This window comes from Solanum stenotomum, chromosome 2 (assembly GCF_019186545.1).
Source record: "Solanum stenotomum isolate F172 chromosome 2, ASM1918654v1, whole genome shotgun sequence".
NCBI lineage: Eukaryota > Viridiplantae > Streptophyta > Magnoliopsida > Solanales > Solanaceae > Solanum > Solanum stenotomum.
This window is the reverse complement of record NC_064283.1, coordinates 65,022,691-65,039,148: the sequence shown is the minus strand read 5'-3', so window position 1 is coordinate 65,039,148 and position 16,458 is coordinate 65,022,691. Positions and strand designations below refer to the sequence as shown.

Here is a 16,458-nt window from a genome sequence, read left to right as displayed (position 1 = left end):
AGAACGGTCATATCATTTTAAGTAGAAGAGTAATAATATCCTTTAATCTCGTGGTCTTAAACATGTCATACACATGTAGAAAGTTAGAATTTAAGAGTTCCCAAAAAAGAAAAGAGACAGACATTCTTTTTAAAACGGACTAAAAAGTATGACAAACAGATTGAGTATCAACTTACAACTTATAAGAAAAAAACAACATTAAAAGAGATTCTAACTAACTTCTATGTTTCCAAAAATGTGTTCCTAATTTTATTAAGCCTCTTGACTACATCTTTCATGGTTATCCTTGATTCTGGTGTTGCCTTTGTGCAATCTAAAGCCAGTTCTATCATGGAAAGTATGCAGAGTTCACTTTTGGAAGTGATTTTTTCTCCACCATGTAAAATATCCGTGTCCACAACTTCCATCATAGTTCTTGGAAATGCTCGCGTTATCCACTCTCTCAAGCCAAGATTTTCATCGAATATCTCTTCACCTGTTGGCCTTCTTTTTGCCAAAACCTCCATCAACATGATGCCATAACTGTAAACATCACCACGAGTGGACACTATTCCCTCCGAGCCATATTCTTAAAAGAACGAAAATGAAAAAAAGTATTACTCAATTACTCATCTGATATAACAATAATGAAAGGTCTTCGATACATAAGTGAAATGGAAAGAGACTAGTATAGAGTATGGTAGTATACCTGGTGCAATATATCCAAGAGTGCCTAATGTCTTTGTATGTGCCATAGACTTGCTTACAGCTAAAATCTTTGAGATGCCAAAATCACCAACACGCGCCACCATATCTTCATCCAAAAGAACGTTGGCTGGCTTGAGGTCACAATGAACTATAGGGGTGTCATTACCGTGATGTAGATATTCAATTGCCATAGCTACATCAAGCATTATGGTGACTCTTTGACGAAGGTTTAAGTGGCGATCTTCTTTGTACAACCAATTGTCAAGGCTTCCGTTGGGCATATATTGCAGAACGAAGGCTCTTATGTGATCACTAGAACACGTAGTGATCACCGAAACAAGATTTCTGTGTCTAACATTTCTCACCACTTCACATTCAGTATCAAACCTTTTGCATACTTCCTCATTTTCCAAATCCAGTACCTTTATTGCAACCACAATTCCACTAGGTAATGTGGCTTTGTACACAGAGCCAGAACCTCCCACGCCAATCAAATTGGATTCATCAAAATTGTTTGTTGCTCGTTGAATCTCATGATAAGAAATCAATTGATAAGTCCTCATCTCCGGAACCTTTTCAATATCTTTGGACTTTCCTTTCTTCTTTCGTTTCATTATCCAAATTGAGACAACCAACAAGAATATCAGAAAGAATGAAATAACCACCGGAGTGACAATTTTTAGCACAAGCCTCTTCGATTTTGGTTGTTGTTGTTCAGGAGTAGTGACAGCACAAGCAGGAACCTCCAATATTTGCCTTCCACATAAACCTTTGTTCCCGCGAAATGATTGCAGGGTGGAATTTGCAAACACACCACCACTAGGTATTTCACCTTCTAAAACATTAAACGAGACGTTGATGCTTGTAAGGTACAAAAGCTTTTCGAAAGACTTAGGAATAGTACCTGACAAGTCATTCAAAGACAAATCCAAGAATTCCAAGCTTTTCAAGTTTGAAAAGGATAATGGAATTGGACCTGAAAACGAATTGTTCGATAAGGAAAGTAACTTCAAGTTTTGAAGTTCCCCCAAATTGCTTGGTATCATCCCTGAAAAGTGGTTACCAGAGATTTCAATTGCTACAATAGCTTTAAGTTCTCCGATATCTGATGGAACTTCTCCCTCTATAGAATTACGCGACATGTTTACATAGAGAAGACTACTCATCTTCCAAAAGCTTAAAGGAAGCTTTGATTCAAACTTGTTAGAACCTAAAAAAAGGTGTTGTAGCATGGTAAGACTTCCTAGACATTCCGGAATCACCCCCGAGAGCTCATTTTCAGACAGAGCTAATCGAACCAAATTCAATAAATCACATACTACCTCTGTTATATCCCCCTGTAGTCTATTGTTAACTAGAAATAAACCTTGGAGTTGTTTAAGCTTACCGATCTCACGAGGAATGTTTCCTGTCAAATTGTTATCTTGAAAAACTAGCGTTGTAAGACCGCTCATGTTGCCTGTACTAGTGGGAATGAATCCATTGATTTGTGCATCTCCAATATGAAAATATTCAACAGTAGATGAAAGATTGCCAATACTACTTGGCAGAACATCATTCAACGGATTCGATCCCACTTGTACATATCTCAACATCCTACATTTCACCAAAGAATCAAAGAATCTCAACTCAGTAAGTTGATTATGATGTAGGAAAAGTTCTTGCAGCTCGCGAAGATTTCCTAAATCATAAGGGATACTGCCTGTGAGAAGGTTATCTGATAGTTCCAATAGCTCAAGATTGGTAGCATTTGTGATGTACCGAGGAATTTCACCTTCGAGCTGATTGTTTGCTAAGAGAAGTTGTATAAGGTTTGGAAGATGAAGAAGATTTGGAATTCTACCTGAGAGGTTGTTGAAAGTGAAAGCAATGAATTCCAAAGAAGATATGTTGAAAATAGCATTTGGAATTTCACCTATAAGATTATGATTTTCTTCGAAATTGATTTGTCTTAAGTTTGATAGCTTTCCTAATTCCGGAGGAAGTTCTCCCTCCATGTGATTGTTTCCACAATGAAGTTTTTGAAGAGTGGAAATATTGCCTAATGAAGTAGGAATTGTTCCATCTATTGCATTATAGCCAATATAAAGCTCTTCGAGCTTGGGTAAACAGCCAATATTTCTCGGTATTTCTCCAGTTATGTTGTTGTAAGATATGGACAAGACTTTGAGAGCTTTGAATTGGCAGATGTTGGAAGGAATGTGACCAGTGATTTGATTGTATGATACACCTATATGCTCGAGGTTTGATGAAAGAACATTACGTCGATCATCAAGAAACAGAGGACCTGAAAGGCTATTGTATGCCAGAGACAAGACGAGAAGGGAGGAGATATTAAACAATGTTGAAGGAATGGAACCTGTTAATTGATTACGAGACAACGACAACTCTACAAGTTGGCTTAGATTACCGATCTCCATTGGAATGTTGCCGTTGATTCTATTCCAATTCAAACTGATGTTCATCAACTTTGTGGCATTTCCAATAGAAGGAGGGATTATACCTGTGATGGTATTGTTCCTGAGATTTAAGACTCTGAGTTCGGGTACATACCATGTACCGTTCCACATTTCACCACCGAGTTTATTGAAAGCCAATGAAATGATTTGAACTCTCTGGTGTTGAAATAGACTTGTTGGAATACTACCTTGGAGCTGGTTGTTCTGAATATCAATCACTCGTAAACGAGGCAAGTGGCCAATGCCATAAGGGATGTTACCATGGAAGTTGTTGTTCGTGAGATTTAGCTCTATGAGAAAGGATAGATTGGCCAAAGAAGGCGAAATTGTGCCTTGAAGTTGCAAATTAGGAAGAGTCAAGGCTACAACCCTTTGCCTTTTTGGACTACAAGTGACACCAAACCATGAGCAAAATGAAGTATTTTTTGTCCAATTATTGGCTAAAAAATGACTAGAATCACTCGTAACAAGATTTCGAAAAGCTAGTAGAGCTTCTTGATCAGTCTCATTTGAGAAAATAGTAGCTGATATAGAAGAAACAAAGTAAAATTGAACTAAGATAGCAAGTATCAATAAGAAAATGTGTTTCTCCATGATGTTACTATGCACTGGAAACATACTACTATGAAGAGAAATGGAAAAAGGATATATATTGGAAAAAAAGAAAATGAATGACTCCACTTGAATTATTTCACAAATAGACGAAAAGTTATCGTCTTGTATCTCTGTTTTGATTTATCTGACATAGTTTGACTCGACACGACATGAAATTTAAACAAATGTATGACTATAATGTAAAGTCAGTAAACTTGCATTATTAAGAAAGAAGAAAAAGAGTATATATTTATATGGTTCAGAATCAAAGTCAATGGGAAAATAAGTAGCAAAAGGGAAAAAGGCTATTAGTGTGAAAACACATTAAAGGAGGAAAATAAGTAACAAAAGGAAAAAAAGAATCTGTCCACTTCCCTTGATTAGTTCACACTACTTTTTTTTTTTGCTTCTAACTCGGTGTCCAACTAATCTGAATTGACTTTTCATATAGAACTTTCTTCATGGCATGTTGTGTGGCCTATCTTAGAAATTGAATTGACTTGCATGTGCCTTACATTCATTTTCTTACTAGCTGTAGTAAGATTAGTATGGACCGCTATTCGAAATCTTAGTGAAACACTGCATTTCTTATCTCAGACGTTTTTCTTGAAAAATACCAATTGAAGTGGTACCACAAGAATAGTTTAACATCACAACAAAATGCACTACTCATCAACATCAATTTAGGAGACCTTTTAGCTAACTATGATGGAGAACCTCACATTTTTTTGGAAAAGGAACGTATATTTCAACTTCTCAGCTTATATAGAAATTATAATAGAAGGTGGTGGTTGAGTTAGTTTGTAATATATAGAGGCTTTAAATTGAACACACATCTATTCGTGAAAAAAAAAGACTTTTTTCCAGAAGAGTCATCTCTCGTGTTCAATAAATATTAGGAAAAATGACTTTAACCATAGGGTTTCTTAGAAGACTTTAGGAGAAAGCTTCAAAATGTGTCTCTAATCTATCGTTAAGTAACTCGTAAGTAACAATATTTTTTGATAATCCATCGTTAAGTAGTATTACCGATGAATTTATATAATTAGCGACAGAAGTTGTCCATTGCTAATTCCTTCTTTTTATCATGTAGTTTAAGTAATATCATTATCCTAAAATTGCTTATACCACATCTAGAAAAGTTCAATCAAACTCGGAATAAAATAATCCCGTATATTATTTCAAAATTATCATCTCGTATCCTTGTAGCCAAATGAGCCGTAAGATTTAAAGTTGTATAAATGAAGTCCATTTGCTTAGGAATTAATAACTTATTGTACCACCAAAGCTAGGGCATCTCCAACCCTATTCTCTATTTTACTATTCAAATATAAAGTTCTCTATTTTTTCAGACAATCAACTCCAACCCAATTCTTTATTTTACTCTCTAAAAATGAATCTTTTTTCCCTTTCCTCAATATTATATTATTATTTCTATTTCAATTTTATTTTCCTATTTCAAATAATCACCCCTATAATCTATATAATGTTCATGTAATATAAAATTTTATTCTTATCAAATTCTTCATTTAATTAAAAATTAATTTTATTCTAAGTTTCTCAATAACATAAATTGCAACAAATATTATATATAATACATATAAACGAACAATTCAAATCAAAATGAAATCATTGATGAAATACAATTACATAGTAAATATTGCATCTTTGAAAAAGTTATTTTAAATTTTACATAGATATTCAACTTTCAAGACTATTATGTTTTTCCCATAAATGCTCTATTAATGCATTACAGAGTTCAAAATGAGTAATCTTTTGTCCTTATTTTATTTATGTATAGCTAAAAATTGTTTAAATTAACAATTTCATTTGTATATTTCGTATACTAATTTACTTCCCCTATTCTATTTTGAACTATTGCATCAAGTATTTTCGTGCTCATTAAAAAGTGTAGTTTAATAATTTATCACTATAACATAAAAGTGGATTGTTGGAATTATCATGTAAACTTTGTGCATTCTTCATAGTGAAAAGTAATTACATAATTTTAAATTACATATTTAAAGTGACAATTTTTTTTTTTAAAAAATCAACTTAGAAACATTGTCAATTCGGGATGAAAGTAGTATACTTATCAATAATATGTTTTTAGATATTATATTACTTAGAAAATAATTACAAATATTAGACAATTAATTAATAGTCTTATATAATATAAATAAAATTAAAATAATTTTAAATTACATATTTAAAGTCCTATTTAAAAAAAAAAATAGAAAAATTATTAATTCGGGTGGAAGTAGTAATTTGTCAATAAAATATTTTTAGATGTTATATTACATTAGAAAATAATTGCAAATAATAAAGACTTAATTAATGATATCATAGAAATAATAAAATAGAGAGGTGAATAATAGTTCTCCAAATTTGGAGAACTACTATTCACCTCTCTATAAATTGAGTATAGAGGGTAATATAGAGGGGGGTTGGAGTGGACATTCTCTATTTTACTCTCCAAATATAGAAAATGGAGAGTAAAATAGAGGTGGGTTGGAGATGGTCTGAAGGATGTGATATAGTGATTGAAGTTGCTCTTCTCTCAACCAAAAGTCTTAGATTCGAGCCTTAGCTATGGAAAAATCTTTAGTAGAAAGCCTTCCCCCGAGTGAAGCCCTATGCGGTGTGAATCAGATTAGTCGGGCTCCAATATGTTACAGGGCACCGGATTGAAAAGAAGAAAAAACACCAGAAAACTTGTTGTCTTTCACTAGTAGTCATGGTGATGAACAAAGTTATATATAGTTGCCATGTTCATGGTGCTTTTGGCCTTAGGTATTTCAGGCCATTCTTCCAATATGTTCAGTGACCATACGTAAAATTAACCCGAAAAAAGTTAGAAGATCAAGCAAAATTGAGGACTTTTATTATAGAAACAAGTACACAAGGGTTCCCAATGAGGAATAATACAGGAAAACTAAACTACAAATAACAACTTTTGAATTCAAAGTTCATCTGAACTATGACCATTTTGAAAATGGCAGCCTCCAATCTTTTTTTCTCAAGGGCTGTAATACTTAGAACTCGAGACTATGTAAACAAAAGGCCGCCGCTTACTTGGGCAACCCAGTATCAGGGTGGAGGAGAGCTTGGCTGTCATCACTTATCAAAACCGGACCTCTACCAGGTCGTGTGCAGATGAAGTAACTAATTTCGCCTTTGTATTTCTGAGCTGGAACCTTGTCTTTGATTTCTGGAGGCGGAGGCAACGCTTCAATGTCCTTTATATCCTGAATTCCAATATCCTCCATTAATGATTTATCACCGATGACGTAGCTGGATAGAGGAAGAAGCAGTTAGTATGATCATCGATCAATACCATATGGTCTAGAACAATTCATCCTATGGAAAAAATTGGAAACTTTTGATAGTGAATGTACCTGTTTAGATCAGTTTCTGAATTTGGAGGGAAGTGGAAAAGCAGCCTCTGAAGCAGAAGTGCAGCGGATGTTCTGTTACGTGCAATTAGGACTGCATTTGGCCCTGCGTCGAAAGTGTATGCAACCTGGCAACATTTATCATACTCGGTGACAAGGCCAAATACATTTACTAATGCAACTGTAAACCTACTTTAGAAGTCAAATTGCAGGACATTAGGTTTTCCAGACCCCAATAGTTCATAGTCAAACACTCAAATTGTCGATCAGTACCGAGAAAAGGCTGGAAACGGATAGATTTTCTTGCTTCACTTGATATGGAGTCAAGATCTCAGTTGTAACAGATATTATGAAGTAACCGGAAAGCAGTAACCGTAAAACCGGCTCAAGACCAGGGGTAGTTCAGTTGGAATATAATCCAGTTTGCAGACTCTTCAAATAGGAAGGTAGATGGATTTGAGGAGAGAGATGCAATATATATTTAAAAAATGAAACAAAAAATTCCAGTTCAGAAGGAAAATCACTGTTCTCTTTCAAATATCTAATATCCACAATTCTGGCTCAAGCATTGAATTCTACGACAGATTTCTCGGGCATTCTCAAAACTTACCTCCGAAAGAGGGGTGGTGAAAAATAGGGGTGTGACAAACAAAATCATGCAAGTATGCATTAGTGAAAGGTTGTGGTAAAGTAAAAAACCTGTGGAGTTCCTTCTGAACGGTTCCATTTCTCAACACAGCTGATTATCCTGAAAATTAAACACACCATCAGGACTTATTTTTTCCTATTCTCGACATCAGTAAAAACAATCATCAAGTTCAGTACTTCTATTAAGAATAAGAAGTTCCACACACTTCATGTTAGTAACTTGAAGTTAAGAGAACTTGCCTATGAGATGTGTCATTCATGTAGAATATAGGAGGGCTAGTATCCAGGCAGACTGCATGAAACTGATTGCTGTCTGCACAAGTCAAATGAGTGAAAGTTGCAAAATCACGTTTTTGTATGGCTTCTTCCATCTGAATTATTCGCTTTGGCACTACTTCCTGAAAAATCGAATATAAGATGAAAAATTATACTTTGAATACAACTCTCACCAGTTGAACAGAGTTTAAATAAAGACCAAGTGAAAATGTGCTTGGAAGATTTTGAGGACGCTAATTGAAGATGCAGAATCTAAATGTAATCAAGAGTCCAAGAGTCCAGACAAATGAAATACCTTTGCCCTGTGTTCTATAAGTGCACTAGTTCCAACAGTCTCACGCATTCCGGAGGTGCTACTTGTTTCCTTCTGCCGTGAGCACACCTGAATATACAGCGATTCAATAAGAATCAAATCTTTTTTGACATATGTATTTTATTGTGGAAAAAACAGAAAGTGTCCCAACGGTTAGTATGTGTGTGATTGTCTTTGTCAATCTGTAGTGAAGAATGTACACAAAGATTAGGGAGGAGGGGACAGCATAAAATTTTGAAGAAATGACATGGAAGTATAAGTTGAAACTTAGAAGTGATGAAACTATAAGATGGCTGATTAAACGGAAAATAAAATAAATTAAGGAGTAGGTAAAAGTACATGATTAGATTATACGAATTGAAAAACCTTCATAGTGTAAGCAATAGTTGAAAATAAGAACAGAATACTAGCACGATATTAATTGCTCAATCTTTTGGAGGAACAATGATAAAGTGGATGGATAAGTACATACCACAGCAATGATGATAACAAGCTCATCCCAGTGCTTCTCATCAACAAGTGGAACAGCAATGCTATCGCTTCCATTTTCCTCCTACAAGTATCCAGGGAAATGGATTACAACAATGCTGAGAAGATAAGATATCTGTCAACGGAAGCACAAGACAAGAACTCATGAAGCGGACGTACTTTTCCCATTACCCACTTGACAAATCCTCCATATAAGCTTCGACATGCACTTCCTGAACCTTGCCTGAAGTGAATAACCAAAGTAGTCATTTTGACTATTTATCTGACCTATTGAACCTCAGTTATCATAGGGTAACCTAATAACAAGACCATTGGAACAGAGAAAAAAAAAATTATCAATAGAATTCATAGGACCAATGAAATACATACCAACAAGCTAAAGGAATTACTTACGACTGATAATTTACCTTGCTATTGCAGAAAGCCTCCCGTTGTCCTCTTGCACATTCATTAACTTCGCAAGAGAATAAACTACATAGATGAAACAGAAATTAGTTGTACTCCTTTTTGAAGTATCGGATAATTTTTTTTAGAGAAAGCATAGATGCATGAAGAGGAGAGAACTAGGTCCAAAAAGAGCAACCGAAAAAAAGCTAGAGGAAAAAAACTAATTCAATGAAAAGGGTATTGATGTGTGAGATGTGTTAAAATGGAGTCATGTTGGTGAAGATTCATATAGCGGACCCCAACTTGTTTGAGGTTGAGGCGTAACTGTTTATGTGTAGTATGTTATACACTTATCAACACAAAAATCATAAGATGGGTTTCACTTAGATACATTGCTTACTCATTGTCATCGAAATTTCATTATATATTTAAACAAGGATTTATAATGAGAATATGCTAACAAAAGATCAAATACAATATTGATGAATATTTACCTACTTGTGGACACAAATATGTATCATAGGTGAACCGAGGAAATCTATTACCAATAATAACTAATCCAATACATGAATTAGAAAGGAGGTTGTAACCCAAAGCAGCTCAAATGCACAGATATAATGCAGTACTTTATCACATAGCTAAAGAATGTATTACTAAGCAAAAAGTATTCTATTAAAAATAAGCTCTATAGTTTCGCTAACCAGTCCATTCTTTACTGACTACTTACAAGATATGACAGTTCAAATAATATGTTTACAGAAAAATAAGTTGCAGGAGAAAGGAAATAGTAAAAGGAAGCTCTGATCGATTTGAATTTGCATTGGGGAAGCTCATAGTTACAGTACTTGATTAAATTGAACTATATATGGCTGAGAAACTTAGAAAAACATAATGGACAGCATGTGAACAAATAAAAGCTTGCAATATCCCATTAGCTAAACTATTCTGTCTCTTAAAATTATTTTGATCCTCAAGCAGAATAATAGTTTATGGATAGAGAATGTTATCCTATATGCATTGTTACAAGCTAGAGAAGGTACTTAAAACTTTCTGGAACACTCTAGAAAGGGGAAAATGCACAAGTACCCCCCTAGACTAAGACCGAAATCCCAGAGATACACCTTAACTAAACTAAGGTCCTATTACCCCCCTGAACCCATTTTTTTTGTAATTTTGTGAACCGTTTTGGCTTACGTGGCTTCCAAATATCTCCCACGCGCCTCAATTGCGTGGAGTCACGGAGTGTGCCATGTAAGACAAAAGGTGTACAAAATTACAAAAAAAATAAGTTTAGGGGGTAATAGAACCTTATTTTAGTTAAGGTGTGTCAATGGGATTTCGGTCATAGTGTAGGGGTACTTGTGCGTTATCCCCTCTATAAAGATACAATGAATCACTTTCTGTTTGCTTTGAAGTCAAATCACAGATTAAGATACAGGCAAGCCCTAAAAGATCCATTTCATATGTTGTGGACTCCAATAACATCCCATATTATTACAACAAATAAGGTAAAATAAGAAAATTCAAAAAGCTTTGCAAGCACAAGTTGTGCAGCATATAAGCATTTATACAAATGCTCGTCAGAGAAGGACAATATTTTCATCTCCTGCAGCCATTAGGAGGACTCAATTTAACAGCCACTGAAGATCAAACAAACGAAATAGTGAAGTGACAAACAAATACAGAATTCAAGTAACAAAGAAATAGTTAGTAGTACCTAGGCAGGCAAAACCAGCAGCTGAGGAAGCCAATCCTGCAGCAGTAGGAAAATTATTATAAGAGGCAACATGCACGTGAAGATTCTCCCAATCCTTTTTTGTGATTTTGATACCCTTCTTCTCATCCTCAACATCATTAGCACGAGCTCGAATTTCCCTAAGACAGTTCTGGTATCTGCCTCCAGAGAGGGATATTTCCTAGAAGAACCAGCAAAAGTAAAATTAGAAAGGATCAAAGAATACCTCCAAACAAAATTAGAGAAATATTTACACTATTTCCAAAATCACAAAAATTAATAAATCTGCACTAAAAGGCGTATCTTACTAAAGCAGCACATAGTAAAAGAACAATCATGCACTCTCTCTCAACCCCAAAATGGAAAAAAGGTAATTTAGCTGCTTCCTCTGTCTCAATTTAGGTGACACAATTTCCTTAGTCAATCTAAAAAGAAATATAGATTTCTTATTTTTTTGGTTTTTAATACAGTACTTGCATTGGGGCCCGATTGATCCGGATTTGTGTCGTGTAAGGTCATTGAAGGAGGAAGCGCTCCCTAACCAAAATATTTCCATATCCAGGGGTTTGACCCCGAGATCTCTGGTTAAGCATGGAAGGACTATCCATTCCACTATAACCCTTGTTAGCTCGTCTTTCTATATTTAGTACTCCATCTATTTCAATTTATTTATCCTACTATCTTTTTTAGTTTGTTTAAAAAAGAATGTCTCTTTCCTTTTTGGCAGCTCTTTAATTCTAACTTTCCACCTTACATGTTTAAGACCACTAGATTATAGAGTATTTTAATAATTTTACATATCTTTAGTTTAAAATCAAAAGATTAAAAAATCTGCTTTTACTTTCTTAAACCCCGTGTCAAGTCAAAACTAGACAAACAAATTGAAACAGAGAGAGTAAGAATTTATCTTTAAGCTTATTTTTACCCTTTAAATAATGCTTTGTATCCACAAAAAATTCCAATTTATTTTAAACCACAAGTTTCAAATGTATCTCTTTTTACTCTTAAACACCATGTCACCATCAAAACACCTTCCCATAAATTGGCACAAAAGGATTAACAAATTCCAACAAAAATGAGGACTTCTATCGTATGAAATGGAGAACCCAATTCCCTATTCCTTACTTAAACCTCCTTCATTCTACTATATGTAGTCACATACAGCTAAAAGACACTTAAAATCATGGGCAGAGCTAGTAAGGTCCTTGGGGTTCATCGGATCCTCCTTCGGAGGAATTTTTTTATTTTTTATTTTTGATAACCAAGAAATTCATCTGTGACCTGCTATTTGGACCAATCACAGCCTTTTAAACTCGGTAGATAATGAGCCCGCCTCTCTACCATTCTCCACTTAAATACCGGGCTTCACTTTGCGTGGTGCGGGACTTGAACCTGCGACCTAAGCCACAAATCCTTCACCTTTTGCCACTCGAGCTAAGCCTTGGGGGACTTTCGGAGGAAAATTATATTGTTTATATATGATTAAAATGATTTTTTCTGCATACATAGTATATGTTGAACCTCTTCGACTTCATCGTCTTCATATTTTTTTCACCCTTAATGAAAATCCTAGCTCCGCCAGCTTAGAATGTTGCACTATTAACCATATCAGCTTATAATCTTGCATGTAGCAGCTAAAACATTTAAACTCATAAAAAACTAATCTTTTTTCCAATATCACAAAAATTAATCAAACCCCATTAACAAATAGTAATCAAAATCATAAAATCACACTTAAATTTTTTTTTTTGTTTACCTTGCCATTAAGCCACATTCGATCTTGATTAAAAGCAGGACTAACAGCAACAGTAGTAGTAGTACAAAGATGTGCAGGATCAAGAGTTACACTAATACTATCATTAATTGCAAGAATTAGGTTTTCATCTCTTTTTCCCCAATATTTAATCACAGCAATGTTAGTGGGTGTTTGTGCTGTTACCATCAAAACCCATTTTTGAGATTCATCCGCCATGGCCAACTAATTGAAGAAAAAAAAAAGAAATTTCTGGGATTTGGATCAAAATTTGTGAAATTTATTTGATATTTTTGTTACATATTTATACATTTTACATGATATTCATATGTATGATTGCTTATAATATAGAATAAAAATAGGCTAAAAATATAACCTCCTTTATTGAATGAAAATGTTTTTTTTATTTTTATTTCTAGGCGGCACATTAGTGTGTTTGGGGTCCATACTTTTGAATAGGCTATTTATTTTGTATATTTAAGATCGTGGTAAAAAATACCCGTGAACTATTTTTGTTTTCAATTCTTATATCTTAATTATTAAGTATTTTGTATTTTATTTGAATAATTATTAATTATTCGGGAGAAGGTGGGAGTAGTCGCTTTGGCGAACAAGAATATGAGGAAAGTGAGATTGAGATGTTTTGTGCATGTGGCACATGTGTAAAGGAGGTGCATCAATGTCCCGGTGAGGAAATGCGGAGAGGCTGGTTGTAGGGGTACACCGAGGGATAGGGGTAGGTCAAAAAATTATTCGGGAGAGGTGATTAGGCAGGACATGGTGCAACTTTATATTACTGAAGATATGATTTTCGATTGGAAGGAGTAGAGATCGCGTATTAGGATTGAAGGGTAGTAGGTAGAGTATTGTTGTCTTGCCTTGCGAGGTTTAGTGCTTGGTGTAGAACTAGCCTCGCTCTTATAGTTCTTGTCATATGTTGTCTGTTTTATTTTGTTGTTGTTGTTGTTTCTCTCATGTAGATTTTATATTGCTTTTCTTATTAATCATTACACTTTTTCCATTGTTTTTTCTTCTTTTATTTGGTATTGATGCACTTTTATCGGAGGTCTTTTGAAAATTGTCTTTTTACCTCCACGAGGTAGTGGTAAGGCATGCGCACACTCTACCCTCCCAGACACTACTTTGTGAATTTCACTGGGTATGTCGTTGTTGTTGTTGTTTTTGTATTTGGATAATCATTAACTATTTATCAAAACACACATCAAAGTTGACTAGATGTGGAACAACTTAATTTGCTCATAAGATTCCGTCCATATGGCAGTTGATTCATTTAATTTTGAGGCATGTTTTTGATAAATAGTTGGTAATAGTTTAAATAATAAAGAGAAAATAGTCAAATACCCCCTCAATCTATTATCGAATTTTCAACTACACACTTATGTTTCACGAGAGTCCTATCACCCCCTAGACTATTTTAAAACAAAATAATTCCACCCTTAGATGCTGACATGGCATAAAGAGTGTCCTCACTCTCTTGGAGGCATGTGGAAGTAAGAATAATTGATAAATAATATTTTTATAATATTTTTAATTTGACTTTTCGTTAAATATATATTTTGTAGTCTTCTCGTCAACTTTTTTGTTTCTTTTTCTTTTTTCCCCTCTCTTTCTTATTACTCAACATGCACCGCATCACCATTTCCTCCACCTTGAACCACCATCACTACATTAACCACATCTTTTTATCCATCTTCTAATTATTTTTTTCTTACAATTTGTTTCACTATTTACTACAACTAACACTGCAAATCTTCAAATAATTATTAAAATTGTTACTCATATTACCGGAAAAATCAAATTGTCCTTAATCTCACTATTCCAAAAAAAAATTCACAAAGTAAAGACCAAAAAAAAATAAAAATAGAAGAAGAAAGATAGGAGAAACAAAACTTAAAAAAGAATAGAATTATTAAACATCTTCCATCATAAAAATTCTTTCTATTATTGATTTTTTTTTTAATTATTGGAGAAATCTAGTGAATTAAAACAATTATGACTATAAAATAATTTTTTTCGATCATGAATTTCATAAAGCAAACTAAACATGAGTTTTGGATATTGATCTGGGTTATCCATCTTTTTTTATTTTTATGAATCTCAAATTAGTTCAAAATATCAACACCGTTAATCTTCCTTTTCATCGATTTTAGGTCAGTAACATACATCAACCATCAGATTTTATCTTCAATCTCTATTGTTGTTTGGTGAAGACCCAAGAATTTAACCATCAATAACCCGTAAATAACTATTACAAATTTGGTGTCCTGGAGACAAAGAAATAACATAATAAAAAAATTTAAAAAAAAGAGATGAGTAATCAAGCTCGTCAAGGTGCCTGAAGGATGATATAAAGTGATGAAAAAATGATAATAAAAATAGCTTCGATTTTTTTCATGAATGACTAATTTGGAAGAAGTGAATGAAAACCAAAAGAGAAAAGAAGGAGGAGGAATAAAAAGAGTAAAGATCTTTTTGTAATTAATGATAAAGGAGATACAAAGGAAAAAATAAATATAAATAATAAAAAATAACAGCTAGCAGCAAGTGGGCATCACTACATGTTGAGAATGTGGTTGTCTAGTTTTAGGGTGGTATATATTTTATTTTTGAAAAATTCAGGAGGGTAATAGGACACGTACAAAGTATAAGTGTGTAGTTGAGAATTCAATAATAGGTTAGGGAGGCATTTGTCTATTTTCTCAATAAAAAAAACACAAACGCATAATAGTTCAGATAGAAAACTCGCAAAAAGGTGATATTTCAGGGGTGTTTTGGCCATTATCTCTTAACATTTTATAAAAAATTCAATTAATTTATTTAATTATCTTTATGGAGTGTCATTCATCATATTTAAACAAAAAGAGAGAGTCTACGATCTACACCACATATCATCGAATATAAGTCGAAGTATGTCATGATAAATAGTTAGCAATAGTTCAGATAAAAACGTTAATACCTAATAATTCAGATTGAGAACTCACAAAAAATAATATTTTAAATGTGTTTTTTTACTATTATCTCTTTATATTTCAGATCAATAATTTGATTAATCTAAATTTCTATTGAGTGATAATGTGCATAAATAAATTTTGGAAACACGCATCTAGATTTGTAACATTTGTAAATCTAGTCACGTTAGACTCAGCTTTCGACATACGCATTAGAGTTATAATTAATATTTGCATTCGATTTTTTCAATTTTATCAAAAAATATGGTGATTGAAGATTATAATTAAAGGTTAGTAGATAGTTGTGTCAGAGAGAGCTAAAAGCCCGAGTGTAGATTTGACTGAACTAATTAACTTTTACTCAAATAAAGGGGATAAGACACAAGTACCCCCCTAGACTATGACCGATATCTCAGAGACACACCTTCACTAAACTAAGGTCCTATTACCACCCTGAACTTATTTTTTTTGTAATTTGATACACCTTTTGTCTTACGTGGCACACTCCACGACTCCACGCAATTGAGGTGTGTGGGAGATATTTGAATGCCACGTAAGCCAAAAAGGTGCACAAAATTACAAAAAAATGGGTTCAGGGGGTAATAGGATCTTAGTTTAGTTAAGGTGTATCTCTGTGATTTTGGTCATAGTCTAGGGGGTACTTCTACCTTTCCCCCAAATAAAGCATATATGTTAATATAATTCACTAAATATATATAAATATTAAATTCACTACACCAATTATTAATGCTT

At 33.8% G+C, this 16,458-nt stretch overlaps 2 protein-coding genes across 2 annotated transcripts; both read right to left on the bottom strand.

The window, feature by feature from the left end:
• Positions 1-76: 76 nt before the first annotated feature.
• Positions 77-3,812, bottom strand: LOC125856788 (probable LRR receptor-like serine/threonine-protein kinase At3g47570). Its single transcript, XM_049536412.1, has 2 exons — positions 689-3,812; positions 77-568 (listed from the first exon to the last, which is right to left on the bottom strand). Exons 1-2 carry the CDS (start codon positions 3,762-3,764, stop codon positions 222-224), a joined length of 3,423 nt encoding a protein of 1,140 aa, XP_049392369.1. The 5' UTR covers positions 3,765-3,812; the 3' UTR covers positions 77-221.
• A 2,844-nt stretch (positions 3,813-6,656) lies between these two features.
• On the bottom strand, positions 6,657-13,042 carry LOC125856614 (diphosphomevalonate decarboxylase 2-like). The gene is made up of 10 exons (XM_049536205.1): positions 12,740-13,042; positions 10,966-11,164; positions 9,269-9,332; positions 9,021-9,084; positions 8,845-8,925; positions 8,355-8,441; positions 8,024-8,181; positions 7,835-7,883; positions 7,139-7,263; positions 6,657-7,034 (listed from the first exon to the last, which is right to left on the bottom strand). Exons 1-10 carry the CDS (start codon positions 12,953-12,955, stop codon positions 6,812-6,814), a joined length of 1,266 nt encoding a protein of 421 aa, XP_049392162.1. The 5' UTR covers positions 12,956-13,042; the 3' UTR covers positions 6,657-6,811.
• Positions 13,043-16,458: the final 3,416 nt, after the last annotated feature.

Bases quoted from the DNA above. Each gene is read 5' to 3' on its own strand.
- LOC125856788 (XM_049536412.1), bottom strand. From the start codon at position 3,764: ATGTTTCCAGTGCATAGTAACATCATGGAGAAACACATTTTCTTATTG. The intron at 569-688 runs GTATACTACCAT...CGTTCTTTTAAG, and splicing joins TCTTGGATATATTGCACCAG to AATATGGCTCGGAGGGAATA.
- LOC125856614 (XM_049536205.1), bottom strand. From the start codon at position 12,955: ATGGCGGATGAATCTCAAAAATGGGTTTTGATGGTAACAGCACAAACA. The intron at 11,165-12,739 runs GTAAACAAAAAA...TGGTTCTTCTAG, and splicing joins GAATGTGGCTTAATGGCAAG to GAAATATCCCTCTCTGGAGG. The intron at 7,884-8,023 runs GCAAGTTCTCTT...TTTAATTTTCAG, and splicing joins ATGAATGACACATCTCATAG to GATAATCAGCTGTGTTGAGA.